At 42.7% G+C, this 19,981-nt stretch overlaps 1 protein-coding gene across 3 annotated transcripts in view; it reads left to right on the top strand.

Moving 5' to 3' along the window:
• erbin (erbb2 interacting protein) overlaps window positions 1–19,981 on the top strand; it is a 45,434-nt gene that overhangs the window by 15,557 nt on the left and 9,896 nt on the right. For all 3 annotated transcript variants that reach the window (XM_041058436.1, XM_041058435.1, XM_041058434.1), the window contains exons 3-15: window positions 7,253–7,447; window positions 7,671–7,788; window positions 9,503–9,581; window positions 9,721–9,810; window positions 10,548–10,604; window positions 12,835–12,898; window positions 13,260–13,334; window positions 14,058–14,202; window positions 14,608–14,680; window positions 16,057–16,186; window positions 16,297–16,412; window positions 16,977–17,046; window positions 18,729–18,828. In XM_041058436.1, coding sequence (XP_040914370.1) covers window positions 7,262–7,447; window positions 7,671–7,788; window positions 9,503–9,581; window positions 9,721–9,810; window positions 10,548–10,604; window positions 12,835–12,898; window positions 13,260–13,334; window positions 14,058–14,202; window positions 14,608–14,680; window positions 16,057–16,186; window positions 16,297–16,412; window positions 16,977–17,046; window positions 18,729–18,828 — 1,303 coding nt within the window. In that variant the 5' untranslated portion in view covers window positions 7,253–7,261. The remainder of the gene's footprint in view (window positions 1–7,252; window positions 7,448–7,670; window positions 7,789–9,502; window positions 9,582–9,720; window positions 9,811–10,547; window positions 10,605–12,834; window positions 12,899–13,259; window positions 13,335–14,057; window positions 14,203–14,607; window positions 14,681–16,056; window positions 16,187–16,296; window positions 16,413–16,976; window positions 17,047–18,728; window positions 18,829–19,981) is intronic.

A 19,981-nucleotide genomic window follows, 5' to 3' on the forward strand; every position in this document is an offset into this window, starting at 1 on the left:
CAACCAGCACGGTTTAACGTTGAACCACAAGGAGCGTGTGTGAGCTTGGGTGCTAATGCTAAGTATTTGTTCGCACAGATTTTAGTTTTCTGATAGCTGCAGTGGTAAGGTTACATTTTCAAAGGGTGGAAAATGTTTCGGTATTGTTTGTACATTTATGAGACAAACACAAAGCTACAGAACTTGCTCCAACACAAACTTTAAGCATTTTAAGCAAATAGCCTGGTGCTCTCAGCCTGGTTGGGGGCGTGTAGCTGTGTGTCATTGTGCGTTGGAGGACTACATCTTTATTTGATGGTCAATACTGGGCATTGTAGGAATGGTTAAACCAGATAGTGGCTTGACTGTCAGCAGATTTTTTTTTTCCCTCTGTGAATACTGAATACGTCTGAATTCTTCCTCAAGTACAACAGTATTGCGCACTTTATGAGCTGCACATTGTTTTAATGTGGTCCTTGTTATGATGCTACACAAAGAAAAACAACTGCTCAGTGTCCCAGTGATAAAGAAACTCTTCAAGTAATGTACGTACGTACATACTGTTCATGATGCACCGTGATTTTATGCTACGACAATAATGGACAGTATTGTCATACATACTGATATACATATACATATACATACTGATATAGAAGAATGTGCGTAGGTTACACGTAAATGTTCAAACACTTGTATGTCTCACTGTTTTGATGAGTTCAGTCTATTGGAGCCAGTCTGCTCGGAGTAGAAAATTGGGAAGATGCTGTAAAAAGGCACTTTGTCTTTGTCACAGATCAGATTACTTACCCTCATTTCACCGCGAATTCAAAGAAAACAATCGTGGTTTTGTTTTCTAGAGTCACGCAAGACCACTGAGACCTAAGAACTGCTGGTGAGAACCAAAACCAGCGGCAGAGCGAAACTGGAACTTCAGGTTCCACTAAGCTTAAAACCCCCGCCACAGATACTAACAACAGGGTTGTCTTTCTACCTTTTCCAGCTGTAATTCCAGCCATAGTTTCCTGTTGCTCAGTTTTTCTATTCACATATTGCTTCCTATGTTTTGTTACCGAGCCCAGTTGTTGTGTTAGGAAGACGACAGCATGTTGACTGCCAGCAGTGGTAAAATAAGAAAGGAGGCATGGATATGTGTCTAAGCTGCGCCAGGGAATAGTAGGTTTTGAGAGAATGGTCTATGGAGACAGGGATCTGTGTGACTTAGTCAGTCGCTGAACTGTTCTCCTTTTAACTCAATATCCCACTGCATTATTGAGAAGCAGCAGCTCTCCTGTTGTGCCAGCTGGAGTTGAATGTGATGCTGTTAATGAGGCACCCAGAGGAAAGACACTGCTCTTCAGTATAGAGATTTATCCTTCCTTCTGTGTGACTACACAGATGATGTATTATTTCTCAAATTTACTCAAAATATTGTGATTACAGACATTTAATTGTAAATAGAGTGAGGGAGCAAATGGGAGCTCTGTAAGTTGCATTCCACAGCAGTGTGGTATCTCAGTCTGCACCCATGTTGAAATATACTTGAATTATAGTAAAACATTCCCCCTAAAGCTCGTGTAACTACTAAAATGTGTCTACGTATTAAGCAAGAAAATGATCAGTGCGTGTGAATCCTACTTGGATGCATTTGAACTTCCCTTTCTGCACTGGTTTTTGATTTGTCAGTAAATAATAAAGGGGATCTCCTGGGCAAAGACCAAGATCCCGTTTGAAAGGAGCTAAAGTTAAAGCTGTGTTTTAGCACACTGTATAGCCCACTAGCACTCCACCCTGCATTGAGGAAGTGACTTTTTCTTTCCTCTTCCTTCACAGACAGAGCTAGTTCAAGCATATCCCACAGCTCTGCTGGCTGTTATGTGTGGGGGGGGTTTTTTGTGCATTGTTTTTGATGCTATAATCTCCAATATAAAATTTCAGCTGCAGTCCAGCAATCCTGTAACAGTCCACTGCAATCTGGATCAAAAGCTCCTTTCATAAGGCGAGAGCTAGCCTGCACTAATCACATTCAGCCATATCAACCAGATGAGTGCCATTTGCTATAAATAACACAAGCTGCTTGCTGCTGTCAAATGCTGCACTTGCGTTTCCGCTTAACTCATTGCGCACATGCGCAGACCGTCACAACACTAACAAAACATACTGGACCTGTTTTGCGTGGCGGTGTGCTCACTCTTACATTCAGTATTTCCTTTAGCTCTTTTTGTTTTTTACCTTTCGTCTGTTATTTATGTCTTTTGAAAGCTCCACTACCTGGTTACAGGCTTTGACCTGCTCAGCGGCGTAGACTAGACATACACTGGAACTAGACTTTTTGAAGCAGAGACACATTAGAAACTACTGATTTGTTCCCAGCACATTCTGCTGGATAAACTAGAAGTAGGCCAGTGAGTTCTGGTTGGCCACAGTGGGAGGACTGAATGACATTTGGGAAACACACACACACACACACACACACACAGACATCTCAAGCATGAAATGGAGTGTAGTCTAATTATCTCTGTCTGTTTCTTTCGGAATTTACTTTGAATAACTTTTCTTTTGCTTTGACCACCTTTTTTTTTTGGGAGCCATCTCTACAGCTCGTTTGTGTTTTATCAGTCAGTAACTTTTGCATAAACAGCTAAACAAGCTCAGTTGCGCGTTTTGTGTATGACTCTGGGGGTCAGAGAGCGGATTCTACCCTTGACCGTGGTCTCTATAGCAACAGCACTGACCCAGGAGGCACTTAAGTTACAGGGAGAGGGCTGTGACAGGGAAGTGGTTTCCTGGCTCTGACTGGGAGAATAAAGTGGGAATCTGTGACTGGCCTGCCCTCTGGACTGTTTCATTCACTGTTACACAGAGCGAAGCCCCAAAGATCATGCCAGGCCGCAGAGTCACATGTCTGCCATTCACACATGCCCACACGATTTGAAATTTCTGAATAAATACAGCTAGTGTTTCTGCTTTTAACGATTTCACCGCTGTGAGGCCGAGCTCTTACTAGCACGCCGATTTAAGTAAATGTGCTGCTTAAATAAGTAGGCTAAGAAAGAAAATCTGGGCTGAGAGCTTTACATGTCTGGAAATCTCTGTTGCTCGTCTTGAACTTCCTTAGTTCAAAAGTCAAAAGCGCTTGATGGACTAAAGCTGGGCGAGTGTAGGCAGTCATCATTCCAGTAACATGTAGGTCAGTGGATAAGCCTATCTCTGTTGTAGGCAGCGCGGTTCTCATTACTGTGTTGCCTTCCAGATTACTCTTGGGGGGGCTTCATCCAGGCAGACAGCCCGCCTAGCAGTACCACAGTTATCCAGCCCATTTCACCCTGTTTTCCTTGTGAGGGGGGGGGGCACTGTCACAGAGGAGGTGGGAGACATATAAACAACAGTAGTGCAGTACTTCCCTCCATCATCTGCCTATGGAAGAAATACTTCAGTTGTGCAGCAGTGAATAAACTCTGATGTAAACTCGTGTACATCGACAGCGTGTGAACCGTTATGCAGATATAACCGGGATTATGTATGGTTTAGAAAATATTGTTGATAAATGTAGATTTGTGTGCTGGGTATGAAAAGCCTCTGACCTACTGAGAGCAGCTGACCTTCCTCCTCTAAAGGTTTATTTTGAATGGCTATGGTCCCAAATTGACAAAGTACCTCACTCACAAGGTTATCTTTCAAGGTCCCCTGATGTTTAGCAGTTATCTCAGTTGGCACGTGGACAGCACTGGGCAACATAAATTTGCTTTCAGAGGTTAAGTTTGGTGATATTCAGTTTTTTTTGTTAGTGTCTGAAAACACCAAACCCCCCTTTAGAACATCTGGCTGCTGTGCGTTTTATTAAATATTATGTAAACAGAATGAAATTGTGTGTATGTTGTGTGTCTATTTTTAGTGGTGAAGTCATACATTGAGTGTGTATGTAGCATCAAGATAGTGGGTGTGTGTGTGTGTGTGTGATCGACCTAAAGTAACCACAATGCCCACGTTCATGGAAATGAAGAAGTGTGTCACACAAAGGTGTGGCTCATCCGGACGTTAGCATCGATGTGGCTACAGACTCTCGGTCTCGGTCTAACCCTGCAGTCAGCCTTCTGATTTTCTGGTCATTTAACATTGATCGTTACGAGCCCATCCTTTAAATTCTTCCACCGGCTTTAACTTGTTCACCGAATGCATTCTTCTCAGTCTGTCACTGCTGTCCTGCTACTCTCTGAAACTCTCACGAGCCTTAATCTGCTCTTGCTTCTCAGTTGCCATAACCCACAACTACAACCTATTCTCTGTTAGCCCATATCATACTCCCTCTCCTCTCCCACTCTGCATAGCATGCGTCATTCATACGCTGAGTGCTGGTTACTCGGGGTGAATGGAGCCAGGCCCTGTGTCATCCCCTCTGGTGGTAGACCAGATTACTCTGTGTATTTACACTGGAGCTGCCTGCTGCTGGAGCAAAGAGTGTGTGGGAGGCTGACAGCTGGACAGGTTTTAAAGTTTCTTCAGGTAACCTCGCTTTTTTTCCCCCCAATGACTAATGTCATTATGGGCTAGTAGATCATATTTTGAGTATCTCCGAAAATAGTCACACCTACTTTGCATTATCCAGGGAAAGTGTGTGCACGTTTGGTAAACAAAAGCCATGGGCTGTATACAGTTGCAGCTGTGACCAAATTTCACACTCGTAACGCAAAATGTGAGCTCACACCCGCATATAGGCAGACTGTGTGGGTGTGACTCATGGTATGGGTCAAGGCTATCACAATTTTACAGCTCAGTCAGACAGTCAGGATATGCAGTGAGTGAAGGACTAAGAGATTATGTGCTGTGGCGGCGCTCAGATTAAGACGAGGGGGAGGAAAAGTCACATTCTCTACATGGTCCACAGAACAAAGCCTCTGTTGACCAGAGCACATTCCATAGTGCGTATTGTGCTTGGTGAAAACCTGCATGTTGACCTGAGACTATAAACTATAAAAACATTATGTACATGTAGCATGTTTAAAAGACAGGTTTACAACTCCCTTCCCGTTCGCCCTGTAAGCTCTTCCCAGCTAGATTGAAAGCTGAAAAGATTTCCCGGCTTTTACATGTCATTATTTTACAGTGGAGGGAGTTTTGGATAAAACTAGTCAAGGACAAGGATTTCCAAAATGATGACTGGTTCATGGCCTACTTCTTTTTGCATTTCTGTCCTCGGCTTCGGTCCAAATGAGGCTACAGCATCCCCGTGATATTGAAAAGCTGCTCATTTTACATACCTATGAAAATTTCAGAAGTGGGCCAACGGCTTTTCCCACAAGTGAAAGTGAAACTGAAAATTTACATTTTTTATCGGGCTCCACCGGGATGCTGTTTCTTTTCAGCGAAACCTAAGAAAAGAAGGCTTATTTTTATTTTTTTTTGATCGGACGTGTTGAGCATTCATGCCCTGAATAATGACTCATTGTCAGTGATCATCTATCATCTATTTGCAAATTTGAGAACGCGTTGGCAGCACAATACTTTGGATGAGATAATAGGATTGAGTGCGCGTGATGCAGCCCATGTCTGTTTGAAAGGTCCTTCTGCAGAAGGGCCTCTGGACTGAAGTGCTATTATAAATCTACTGATACTGTTGGGAAGCCGTCAGCGTGTGAATGGTTCACACTGTGGTCTCTTTTGAACCAGATTGCATATTTATTTTTAAGTGCATCCCCCAAAAATTTTAAAATTGAGTAATGCAATGTTAAAGGGAACTTTCAGTATTTGAGAACTTAGGTTTTATTGTGTGTGTGTGTGTGTGTGTGTGTGTGTCCATGTAACTGCTCCGTCTAACAAGCAGCTCGGGGCAGAAAATTTTGAGGGAACATATTTTTTAATGAGGCCTTTCAAACGACACCAAGTTTGCCCAGTTTGGTTGTTAGTCATTCTTGAGAATAATGTGTTGTTGTTGTGGTTTTTTCACAGTTTTTGTCAAATTAAACTTTTGGATCCATACTGTGAATGTTTTCATTATTGCACTGCTAATATGTGCACAGTTCAAAGCCAATCTGGTTAAAAACTGCAAACACCCGCAATTTATTATGATTTTTTTCAATATATATTTTGTTTAGATCAGTTGATTTTTGTGTTTTAATGTGACCATGTAGGCACAATACTGGAATTATGAGTCGCCACTGTCCAGTGAAATTGAATAAAATACATTTCGTAGTCCCATTTCATTATGACACAAAAACTTTACAAAAAACTGCACAAACCTATTTCTGCTCCAAGTGTGGATGAACATTTACTCACCACCTTTATTTGGGAGATTTGAGAAATTCAGACTACGGCAAGAACAGTGTTGATTGGATCAAGGAGCTCAAGCTTCCCACGAAATTTAAACTGATCAGAAATGAAGCACACAGACACCGTCCGACTGAATGTAAACACAGAGAGTAGTCCACTCCAACCGTCGAAAGAAACTGGATAGTGTCAAGCTGCTACTACTACTCTGACATGTCAGAGATGGATTTTCAACAGTCTCTGCAGGGAAGCTGATGAGTAAAATGTTATGATGACTAATAATCATACTGGACGAAAGTGTGAGAATAAGACCGAGGTTGACAAATACCTCAGTGTCCTTTTATAGAAGAATCTGAGGGTTTTGGAGAGCGTTCGCACCGAAGGCTGACTTCGGATTTCCGTCCTTAAACAAACCCCTTTGCTTTGTAATGGGTGACAGCTGAGTTCTCACACAGAACAGGTCAGGTTCACTTCACAAATGCTGCGTGTCCACAGTCAGTTTACCGAAAGGGGGTTCGATGCCTCCATTAACTCTGCCGCTGCATGTTTAGCTATGGCCTGCTCTCCCAGTCATCACCGCTGAAAAATATGTCCACATGCAGTTTTGACTTTGAGTGGAGGCGTTTTTCCAAACTGAGTGTGTGACTTCATCACGTCTTCCTCATCAAAGCCTGAGTCACTGTTCTCCATGTGTTTGTGGACACAGACTGCTGACAGCGGTCTGTCCCACGGAGAGAATTTAAAAAGCAACATATGTGCTGTGTTCTGACTGCAGTCACATGGTCGTGAGTCACATGCACAGATTTGATATTGCAATAAGTGTGTGTGAGTATTTTTCTTTTACACTGCACTAAAAACATTGCATCTGTGTTACATAGGAGGGATAAAAAAAAAAATCTGAATCTGGACACTCAGAGCTGAAGTGGGAAAGAAGCACTAGGCATTTGCCGACTTCCTCAACTCGTAATCCTCCGCTCCCTTTACACATCTGTCTGTTTTCTCTCCTCTCTAGTGACTGAGGATGTCCAAGCGGAGCTTGTTTGTTCGTCTGGTGCCGTGCCGCTGCTTGCGGGGTGAGGAGGAGACGGTGACATCGCTGGACTACTCCCACTGTAGCCTGGAGACTGTTCCTAAGGAGATCTTTAGCTTTGAGAAGACCCTGCAGGAACTCTACCTCGATGCCAACCAGATCGAGGACCTGCCCAAAGTAAGGCACACATAGTTATGTATAGAAACTTTAAATTTTGTGTGCACCATCTGCATCTATAAAACCTTGTTTGAGGCACTAAATATTAACTTGATGAATGTGTAATTGGTGTATCTCTTATGAAAAGCTTCAATTGCGGACACCTAATACTGTATATTCCTGTTCAGCCATTCTCTGTTTAAAAAAAAAAACAAAACTTTTATTTCTTCTCTGTCTCCACCAGCAACTGTTTAACTGCCAGTTACTACACCGACTGAGCATGCCAGATAATGACCTAACAGTGTTGCCGGCAGCGATTGCAAACCTCATCAATCTCAGGGAGCTTGACGTCAGCAAAAACAGTAAGCAACACATCCAGTTATTTTACCCTGCGTCTTTATCTTTTCCTCAGAAGCGCCACTCGGGTGAAAAGTCTTTTTGATTGGCAGGCTCGATGAGTCATTTAAAACTGTTCATCAGATCATGTTGCTGAGGCCTGAAAACTGACCACAGGCACTTGTTCAGTCACCTGTGAAGTTCAGAAGTCTAACTGTCCTGTTTGTCCTTGTGTCGTCACGACTGCTGTTGGCATCGGTCAGCGAAAAGAAAGAATTTAAAAAAATAAATAAATAAAATTGCCAGGCTGGAGTTGCATAAATGATGAATGTGATTGCTTGGAAGATATTCTGTGTTAAAATGCTACAGCATGTTTCATTTACCACATTGCTTCACAAGATTGCGTGATTCAAAATCCTCGATGTGATAGATTAAAGTGAACAAGCCCAGACTTGCAATAAACTAGACAATATCTTCACAGCACAGAGTCGTAGAAGGGACAGAACGGAACTAGATGAGTCTCTGTTGAACTGATTCTCAGACAAACTATGAAGAATACGTGTACGAGATGCTCCACACACAAGTGTCATGTCAGTGGTTTCACAGAGCGGGAAGTGACAGTATTTGTTAAAGTGTGACACTGACCTCTTTGATGATAAACGTTCACACTGTTGAATACCATTAAGGGCTTTGTGCTAGAAGTCCTTTAAGTTTGGCCTGTTTGATGAGAACTTTCCACGGTCAGTCAAGAAACAACTGCAGAGTTAAGTGTCTGAAAGCTCGACATCTCTAATAACCATCTGCACAAAGGATCAATCAGGCGACTATTTTTAAAATTTCTGTGTTTTCATCGCATCCTGTTGCTTATGCTTTACAAAGGGGTTTTGCTTCAAACACGTCAGCCTCACTGTCTGGCAGTTTCTTTGCGCTTCCCAAATGGATGTTAAGCACTGCAAGCTAAAACTGCCAACAGTGCAGGTTGCTCTTTAAGATGGTTGATCTTCACTATATGACCTTAATACTTAATCAGAGATGAAGAGGGAAGTGTGCCTGCTCAGCAAAAAACCCCTTTCATGGCTCGAGAAAGGTTAAAAAGGCAATTCTAATATAAATGAGCGAGTGCAGAGACGGCGTAGATTAAACAAACGTTGAAGGATGTGGTGGTGTTTTCATGAACCAGAGCTGCATGTGCCATGTTGACATTAAAAGTAGCTTATCCTTCTTCACAAAGCACTCTGCGCTAAGTGTTGTGGACACAAAACAAAGTGGGTGGAAATAAACCTTGAGGCTTGGTCACGTCCTCTTTCTCGCCGTTTGCACATTGTGAACGTTTCATGAGAACTTGCAGACTATCACTCAGTGGTCCTCCGTTTTTTTCCTTCTTCCTTTCCGCCTCTTTCATTATGTCACCCTAAGCGCTCTTCTCAGTGATTGTTTAGAGAGGAAAGGTGCAGAGCCACTCTTAATGTACCTTGAGCACACACAATTCAGACAGAGAGCCTTCCTGCTTGTGCTCACAATCCACGGAGTGCTCACAAACCACCTGTGTTTAACATTCACAAAGCTTCTCCTGCTAAACACGAGCAAGATGGCTTGTATTATCCCTCATCTTTTTGGTTCTGACAGGAGTCATGTGTTTTGTGCCAGAGCTAATAAAACGTCTGAGATACAGCATGGCAGATGTTTAATCGGCGTTGTGTAGTTGTCGTACTTTTTAAACCACTAGGTGTTTCTTTCTAGGTATCCAGGAGTTTCCAGAAAACATCAAGAACTGCAAAGTCCTAGCTATCGTAGAAGCCAGTGTGAATCCCATATCCAAGTGAGTACGCCTTCATTTAAGAGCCTTTCACCCTTAATTAACTACATTTTGGTTTCATGCTGCATGTGTGTGTTACTTGCAGTAACTTTTATCGAGTTTTGTGTGACTGATGCGGTTCCTGTACGGTATGTGTTTTCAGGCTCCCAGAAGGCTTCACCCAGCTGCTGAGTCTGACGCAGCTCTACCTGAACGATGCGTTTTTGGAGTTCCTACCAGCCAGCTTCGGCAGGTCAGTTTGTTCTCCGGCTTCGATCGGGATGAAATTGTTTCCTTAAAAAAAAAAAAAAAAAAAGCTGAAGTACAAACTCAGGCTTTAGTGTTTGATGTTGACTGTAGTATTAGGTGAATGGGGTCATGACGCTGAGAATATGATTGCATAACATTTATCTGATTGTGAATGTAATTTAAGGATTTGATTAAAATGAAAGTTTTGGTTTTTTTAAAAAACGTTCATTAAAAATGGACTTCCTGCAGCGAAAGGTCAGAGAAGCCAACCAAGCCTTTAACAGCCATGTTGGGATTATTTTGTGCCTCATGTCAAATTATTGTTTTGTTGTTCTTAATTGAACATATTCTGACTCAGAGTCATTTGACAAATTCACATCTGTCTTTTTAAGATGGAGTTCCTTTTCTTGAAGGCTAAACAGGTTCTTTCAAACCGGTGCCATTAGTCATGCTTGCATTGTTTGTAGTTTACACAACAGTTAGTGTTGAACCTTTGCATTACGCAAAACATGTGACGCGAGGTGCACACATGAGTGTTAGCCCCATGGGCCCATTTCCTCTCATTAGCACTCCTCTTCTACATTCTGTGTGCCTGCTCTGCTTTAGTACATAAGATAGTTACACCATATCCTTTTTTTTTTTTAAGTGAAATTAACTAAAAATGTTGGACAGCGTCCTTTAACTATAAAGTGTTATTGCAGTACTTAATGGTTATGACATTGGCTTTTTACTTGGTTTCAGGTTGACTAAACTACAGATCTTGGAGCTGAGGGAGAACCAGCTAAAGATGTTGCCAAAGTAAGTGTGGTTTTTACGCACCGTGTTTTCAGAGCACCGTATATTCAGAAATGCAAAGTAAGGGAGCAGTGTCACATCTGCATCCTGAAGCGCGTCATGAGTTTTCACCCTCACTGTCTCCTTCCTCTCACGTAGCCCTCCATAGTCTCCTCTGTGTCCTCCATCCTGCCTTTTTTTTATCACCCTAGATTCACTCCCCACACCTCTAACTGTAGTATTAAATTCCACAGTGTTACATAAGAGCCCCCTTTACTTGGCGGCTTGCTGTGACAGGTTTTATAATCCTTTTCTGAGACAGTGGTGAGCGTTATTTCAGCATTTGAGAAGGTTAGAGTGCCACTGGGAGACCAAACGTCCCACGAATATTTGAGAATGCCCCAGGTGACTGATGTGGGAGCTACTTTCTCTTTCTGTCTGTACTCATGCCATTTTATGTCCTTCCCATTTTCTCAGCAAAGCTGCGTTTCCCTATTTGCCTTTTTTGTCCTTCCTCCCTCCAGTCGACTTTCCTTTTTGTCATCTCGCTCGCTTTCCTTTTTCTTATTCTTCACCGACTGAGTGACGGGCCGGTCGGTGTACAAAGTGCTGTGCAGTGCGGGGGCTCTGAGCGGATCCTCTCTCCTGGCTGTGTTTATGTGACAGTGGCCAGACCTGTTAAAGGCTGGAGCCCGGACAAAGAAAAGGACTAATTATCGGGACCGTTGCCAGAGCAACACGCAAGCATTTCAGAGATGTAAACAAATGTGTGCATGCACAAAGGGGCGCAGCAGAAGTCTTTTCAGAGCTTCCACAGAGAAAGTGCAGTCTCCTCCCTCTCAGTGTGTAGACACACACACCAAGCACATGCATAAACCAAATGTTTCCCTGTACTTTAAAGAAGGCTGCCGTGTTCCTCACAACTTGGGGTCATAAGCCACAGTTTTTTTCACTGATGAACTCACTTTCTAGATGAGCCAGCACAGCTCATTCTGACCCCTCTCAGGTCACACGGGGGTCTCTGGTGTTCTTGCCAACTTTGAGGTAAGAATGTGACAAAGCTGGCTAATGCTCAAGTACATCAACATGATTTGTGTTTTCATACGGCATCAAGCACTAAATTGAAAAATAAAAAAAAATCACCAAAGGGCTTAAATCATATTTATAATTAGCGCCGTATGTCTGACATTCTCATTTTATGAGGAGCACCTAAAAACAAGCCAGACTACAGAGTGGTGTTGGTGGGCCCCCGCTTTCCATGCCTGTGCTGCCTGTGCTGAGTTTAAGGAAACACAGTTTCATCCCTGCTGTGAGAGTAACATCATATCTGTTCCCAAACAACACTCAGAACATCTCTATTTCATCCCCAGTCATGGTCTCTTGCTTTGGTTTTGTGCGTAGAATTATGTTTTTTTTTAAACTTGTGATTCACTGTAGGGGAATTTTTGATTTGAAACAGCTGTTTGTGATCCTTATCTTGCCTGAAGTTGATTCATGTATCACAGTTTTTTTTTATCATGCCAGAATTATACAACTTAAACACCTGATCCTGGTGTATTTTATGAGTAGCTGAGAGAAATGTCTTTCAGTCAAGGACACACTGAAACAGTGGACTAGTGAACAGTGTATTTTATTTTATCTTTAACCCTCACTTTCATCTTCTCAAATCATGAGGAATGGGAGCGCTGCACTTACTTATTATTGCTTTTCAGAGTGTTATTCTGACCTTTAAGAATATTTTACCACAAATTTTTGTTTTCACTGATCATTTAAACACGATAAACAGTTGAATATTCCTGGTTTTTAATGTGCTTGTTTACAGTGTTGCAGGGAATGTGAGACTGTGACCTGAATGTGGAGAGAGAATTCTGGAGCAAGGCTTAGGGCTAGAGCATACGTCACATTTTCCATTATTCAAAGCATATTTCTGTCACGCCTGAGCTCTAAATGGTATTTATTTCCTCATAAAATTATTCAGTAAAAGGAACAAAGGCAGAGCATGTATGCAATCCAAAATATAACCCGAAAATTGATAGATAATCTTAAAGAAAAAAAAAAGGGAACATTTCTTTTGGCTTGCTTCGTAAAGCACACAGCCCATGTTGCTTTTAATCCTGGCCGCTGCGGTTGTTTCATCAAATGGGTGCAGTGTAGTGTGTTCAATTCAGGTAGTCATATTTGAGTGGTTTTATCTATCTCATCTATTCCTTGATTTTTAGTGTCTCACTCCCCTGTCTGTCCCTTGTGTCTGCAGAAGCATGCAGAAACTCATGCAGCTGGAGAGGTTGGACCTGGGGAGTAATGAGTTCACTGAAGTGGTAAGTATCCGTCAGTCGGTCTGTCAGTGCCCAGGGGCGCTCTTACCTCTCTGGTGGTGACCTCAGCTCCTCCTTCCTTAATCTACTCTCTTTCCTTCTCCCTTCATTTTTAAAATGGATGCTCATTTTCTTTTCTCAGTGCACAAAGAATATGTGCTCGTTTGTTTTCTGTGCAAGAATACGTTTGTATTATACAATAATTACAGTGGAATAAATAAATTGAGTCATGATTCATTTTTAGCTTGTTTGAGTTAAGCTCTTGTCTCTGCCCAGCAGGCACACACGCACACACACCCTTATAGACTCACACACACATCCTTCACACATCGCTTAACCTCTTTTCTCCGCTTTACATCTGCAGCCTGAGGTGTTGGAGCAGCTGACTGGAATCAAGGAGCTGTGGATGGACGGGAACAGGCTGACTTTTCTACCTGGGGTATTTACAGTCATGCTCCATACTTGCATACTTTCAGTGCCTGCTCTGCCCCAAAACATCATCCTGAGATTATTTCCTGTGATCTTCAAACCAAGTGTCTGCTTAAATCTTCGTCAAAACGAACCGCAGTCGGTTTACACCAAAACTTTCAGCTTCTCTGAAAACCAGCAGTGACTGAACTGCAGTTTAGAAATGATCCTCTTGCTCGTTGAACACAGCTAGACTGTTTTACCGCAGACTTTTGGGTCTGCAGACGTCCCAGTGCTGCGTACAAAAATTCTGCAGCTGTTAAGTTATTTTCTTTGAACATAATTAATTGATAATGATGCTTTGATAGTCAGAATGTGTTACATGAGATTCATTTTTCATCCAAACGATCAGCTTGTTTGTAACTGGGTCATAATTAAAGCATTAGTTCTGCTACCAGCCTTTCAATAGCATCAGCTGTAATCACAATCTGGCCTTTTGCAATTAATGATGTCTGTCAAGGATCTAAAGCAAAACACCGAACAACTGTTTCCCTTTTATATAATTCTCCAGTTTAAAATGTGTAAAACACAACATTGGCATAATATTGTTTCTTTACCTCAGTGCTGAGGATGTTTTTTGGGAGTTTTTAATTGTGTTCAACCAACACTACTGAGTAACCCTCGGCACGAATTAAGTGAGGATACAGTGAAAATTCTGTGTAATTATTTTGTGTGTCTCCTTTTGTCTGTCCAGATGCTTGGGACACTGAAACAGCTGGTATACCTGGATGTGTCTAAGAACAACCTGGAGATGGTGGATGAGCAGATCTGCGGCTGTGAGAGTTTGCAGGACCTCCTGCTCTCCAACAATGCCCTCACTCAGCTGCCCGGCTCCATCGGTGAAGATTACAGCACACACACACACACACACACACACTCGTCTTATTTGAGGAAAATTCATTATGAAACACCTTCACTCTCTTTTAGCTATTGCCAGTGCGTTTTTCATTCCTGGGTCTGTTCCTGTGTTGTACTTAAGTGATCTAATTCACGCGGATGACATGAAGTTAAGACCAGGCCAATAAAATCAGATGAGTCCAGATAGACAGTGCCATACAAGTCAGGACTGATGACTACTAAACTGACTTACTGTATTGACGATAGTATGAATTAATCCAATTAACTGCTGTAATTGATATTCCTCTTTGTGGTGCAGCAGCAAGTGATAATCAATAACTGCCCCAAGCTGTTGTATGCCTCTCTAATCCTCTCTGTTTTCTCTCTCTCCGTCTCCCTTTCTTTAGGCTCACTGAAGAAACTGACCGCACTGAAAGTGGATGAGAACCAGCTGATATACTTGCCGGACTCTGTTGGAGGGTGAGTGTTGCAGAAGTAGCTTTTTATATCGGCAGAACGAACCCTGTGAGATCCGTGGATTCATCTGCCATCAGCTAACGCCTGTCACATATTCCCATTAAACATAATGTGCTCTCTGATGCTTTATTTGCTTTGGTCTGATGCTGATGATATTGATTAACTGATAACAGCCATGATTATGAAGCCTGAGTGACAATAATGGAATGCCATGGTTCTGAGTCTGCCGTATTGATTTATGGAAACACATCGAGGTTTGCTTTATTGAGGAGGAGTCGATGGTAATCTCTGACCTGATGGCCATCCGATATAATACTGACTGATTAAATCAGCCGCCGTGGCTCTGAGACGGATGTTGTCTGCAGCAGACAGGTAAACCCAGCAGTCAGCAGCTGCTGGGGCTTTAGTGAGCGAGCCGGGTCGACATGCTGACCCTCCATCTACTCTGAATCATTGTGGTCTGGCACAAAGATTAGGCTCCGATTTAATCCATCTATGGTTTTCTTTTTTTAATCATTCCGCTCCCACAGCCGTGAAGGAAAGAAATATATGTCAACTGACGATTTCTACTACAGCTGTAGCGTTTTCTTTTTCGTTCACTGTTTCCAAACACCATCAATTATCCCTTATGTTAGAATCTGTCTCCTTGTGTACTTTGACACAGATTATGTGACAAAGCCTATGGTTTAGCTTAATCCCATGCAAGGATTTTAGTTTAAGCAAGCTGATTTTTTTCATTTATACGTAGCTGATTTTATTCATTGCACCGTTGGCGCGCACTGCGTTGTTTGTCCCCGGTCTGTATTCAGCAGGGAGGGGGTCAAATCCTGTGTTTTGGAGTTTGATGGTTTTATAACACAGTAGCTCCCCTGCAGGTCAGACTCACTTTGCATTCATCTGAATCCCCAGAGTGCATTTGCATTTTTCATTCAGCAGAAAGCCCCAGCTGCTCTGCACGTCCGTGTCAACAGGGCTACAGTTTGAAATGCTACTGTTTTCAAATTATGTCCATGAAGCTTTTAAGATTTATCTGTTTTGGTGTAAATGCCTTTGAGCATTTCCCTGATATTGTTGTTGATATTGTAAGATGTTGTCACACTAGCTGGTCTGGAACAGAGCTCATCTGAGTTCTTGTTTGAAGAAATAATTCCAAAGAGTTTTAACATTATTTAGCCCTTTCCTGTCCATTTATTTTGAGGTAAACCCTGTTCTCTGACACACTAGAAGCCAGTAAAGAGACCTGAGACCTGGTGTGATGTGTTCGGTTTTCTTGGTCTTTGTTAGGACTCTAACGTGCTAGAGGTGAACAGTATACACACTACCTGCGCCACATGATTAAAGTCCTCCTGTCGCTCTCCTCTGGCTTCCTCTCGTATTAGGCTGACGTCTCTGGAGGAGCTGGACTGCAGTTTCAATGAGATCGAAGCCTTGCCCTCTTCCGTCGGCCAGTGTGTCGGCATCCGCACCTTTGCTGCAGATCACAACTTCCTTACCCAGCTTCCCCCTGAGGTGAGAGCATGCACAGTAGAGTACATAGGTTTGTTTTGTGGAGATGGAGTTGAGTGGCGCAGCATGTCGGCCTGCTCTGAATCCTCTTTTTTTTTTTTTCCCCCTCACAGATGGGTAACTGGAAGAATGCAACTGTGCTGTTTCTACATTCCAACAAGCTGGAGTCTTTGCCCGAGGAGATGGGTGACATGCAGAAGCTCAAGGTCATCAATCTCAGCAACAACAAGTGAGTCTGGACTGACAGTGTTCATGCATAATGAGGGTCAAGTGCAAGGGCAAAAGCAGTTTGGATTTTTGCTGTTGAAAATCAGCAGATCAGTCAATAAATAAAAATAATCTGTACTTTCAACTCCAGTTATTTTAAAAGTAGTTTTTTGAAGGGCTTTCCTGAGGCCTTGCAGAAGAATGCTGTGGTTTCATTCTTACAAGAGCACGCACACACACTCTGAAATATAACCTACTAATCACTTGATCGAAGGATCTTAATTCTGACTAGAATCAAAATGAGTTTGGAAGCTGAGGCCTGATTGAGGTTTTAATCAGGGGTTTTCCATTCCTAGTGTCTGCTCTGTGCCAAACACACTGAGTAACTTTGGCTACAACCGCACAGCACTGATGTGTTTTTTTTTTTTTTAAGTAAAAATGAAATGTGGCTACAGACTAACTTTCTACTAGGCCCTAATGGATTAAATCCACCTCACACAATGAATTTAATACCTTTAATTAAATTTTTTATTTGTGAGTCATGACCAAACATGACTGAGTAACTTGTGTTTTTGTTCCACGGCAGGTTGAAGAATCTTCCTTACAGTTTCACTAAGCTGAACCAGATGACTGCAATGTGGCTGTCTGAAAATCAGGTAAGATCACATGCATTCTGTATAAATCACAAATAAAAGGTGCTACCGAGTTCAGAGCTGTCAGACAGTGATCTGTTCTTTGGTGATTGTAATAGCAGCAGCACTCGCCACCACACTGAGCTATAAATGAGTCTACCGTGGCCAAAGGAGCTCACAGGAAAACACATTCAAAATGCAGCCAAACCACTTCCAGGACATTTGATCTAAATGTGCCAAATGGCAATGTAGGTCAGACTTGGTGATACCCTAAACCCTACATCTACAAAGCGTAGGAAGATCCTAATGACTGCTCTGACCACAGTAAATGTTTAAGATCCTAAGATCAAAGTCGTATGACACAAATCTGAATGATAGGGCGCCAGTTTATGAGATAACAACAGCTGCTAGTCAGAAGTAAACCGGGCATAGAGAGATCAAGGTTACCAGACAAGTGGTGGTACTTCTGTCTCTGCTAATATGGTTCCTGACCAAACACAAGATAAGGACCACAGAGGTGGAAATGTTTGAGTCTGGTCAGCTTGGAGCGGTGTGAGGAAGTGGCTTGGAGTTTGTCATCTTTGTGTGGGAACCTGTTCTACTCACAACGAGCTTAGCAGTGGAGTTTTAATGTATGCAGAGGCAAAGTGAGGTTGGAGGAGACTGCATTGCTTCAGTGTGTTTGCGTTATCCAGCTTATAAATATTTCCAAATTACAGTCTGTTGATTCTCACCGCATCCTAAAATCAATTATTCATGCCATTTTCCCCGTCCTGGCTTGACTGCAAGTCTCTGTTCAAACGTCTAAACAAATTGTCACAGAAAAAGTGCAGCTCTGTCAGAGTGCAGAAGAAAAACCGTTATTCATAGCCCACGTCTCCCCTGTCCTGGTCTCCTGTCAGCTGCCTTTTGAACACAGAATCAAACTGAAGAATTGTCTTATCGTTCACAAGGCTCTCCACAGTCGGGCTCCCGCTTACATTTGTGAATTCTTAACAGGATGCTGTACAGGCAGGGCTCTATGGTCATATAACCAGGGCTTTATGGCTGTCCCTTGGTTCAAGACCAAAGGTGACTAAGCTTTTCTTTCCCCAGGCTCTTGAGACAGCTTTCATATAGACATGAGGCACATTAGTGTGGCTGTTTGTAATCGTGTCTGAAATCTTACTTGTACAAGCAAATCTTTTATCGAGGTTTTGGGGTCATTATAGTGTATGGAGAGGGGTCATTTCCTTCCTTTTTTACTGACTTGTTAAGAAGTTTGTGACACTATAAAGGTGCGGTGCTTAGAGTCAGGAGTGCGGCACCTGTTGTGTGAGCAGGGCAGCAATGAAACCCAGGAGAGGCAACAGGCACAGCAGCATTGAGGCAAAAGGATACTGTCGGGCAGGAGCCACAGTGGCGTCAGGGCCTAAGGGACACTGATGCAGCTCAAGACAGCTTCATCAAGGAATGGAAGACAGGAAGAGGCTGATGTGCTTCAGTGATGTCCCAGACAAAGCACATTAGAGGGAAAGAAACTCAGTTCAAAGTGCCCACGGGGAGTAGGGGAGAAACACATTCAATTCATCATTGGTACCCCACTTTGCTTGCCTTGCTAAAGCGAGGCACAGAGAACACCGGGGCGCTCCGTGAGCACCGAGTGTCGTGACAAGGTGCCGTTCATGGCAGACAGTACACTCAAACCTACTTTTTGTCTCCCACAGTCAAAGCCCCTGATCCCTCTCCAGAAAGAGGAGGATCCGGAGACGCAGAAAACTGTGCTGACGAACTACATGTTCCCCCAGCAAACCAGGACGGAGGACTGTGAGTACTGTGCACTCAACAAGGCTTAATTTCTCTTTTGTAGTCTTTTGTGATTCATCTGACAGACGCTCAAACTGCAAACGTTTCTGACCTGTTTTCATTGATCTCTTCTTAGTGGTAGAACTGGGTATTAAAGATCGGGGCTCATTATTCAGTCAGTTCCACCGAGCACAACTCATTCAGGACAAAATACTGACAAAGTATTTTGTCCAGTATGAAAATGAAAAAGGTGAATAAAATAACTCATTGAGCACGTGTACTTTGATGTCAGATTCTCAACTACCATCTTAATTGTTCCCGTGCTAGAGGTGACCTGCAAGGATCCCTGAATGCATATTGTATGAGGCACCTTGTTACCTGAGACCAAAGGCTGCAGAAGAAACACTAATCTTACTCTCTTGTCAAGCATCTGTTAGTTTGGTTTGGTTTCCTATTGCAGCAGACAGCTTGCACTGACCCCGTTGCATCTTGGCTTCAGAGTAATTAGAGCTTCAAGATCTGCATGCTTGAACTACTGAAATGGTAGCGAGTCAGCTGCTGGAGTTTTGAGAGTGTCAGCTGTGTGCTGCACCCCCAGAAAAGTTCCTGTATCAGAGGTCTGTCCTCTGTTTGCTGTCTGCCTGTCGTGTGCTTTATACCATTTTCCATAGTAACGTACAGGAATTTTTTTCTCGAAAAAGCTTCCTCTGTTTCCTCGTGCTTTCCTGAGAATCTGGAATGAGTCATGACCCGACTGCGGTTATTATGTTTTACACTTTGTTGATATGGAGAGCACTCATCAGGTGACTCATATTATCCACTGTGCATTCACAATTTGGTACGGCGTGTGAAGTTGTAGGTGACTAGAGCTCTTGAAATGTTCGCGTTTCAGCTGATGAACCGAGTGAGCTCACCCTGTCGGAATTTACTTGCATATTTGTGAGCTATCTCTGTACGTAAACTGTCTCTGTGTAGAGATAAGGAGCGTTTTAACACAGGAAACCACACCGATGGATTTACACTCTAAAGCTTAAAGGACAACTTTAAATCGTAGTGAAGTAACGTGTGTGCAAACTCAGGCGAAACGTCAACCTCTGAAAAACACTATGGGAAAAACTTGAAATTATATTTTTTGGTCAAGATTTAAAAATTAGTTGTGCCAGTGGACACATGG

Source organism: Toxotes jaculatrix, chromosome 16 (assembly GCF_017976425.1).
Source record: "Toxotes jaculatrix isolate fToxJac2 chromosome 16, fToxJac2.pri, whole genome shotgun sequence".
Lineage (NCBI taxonomy): Eukaryota > Metazoa > Chordata > Actinopteri > Toxotidae > Toxotes > Toxotes jaculatrix.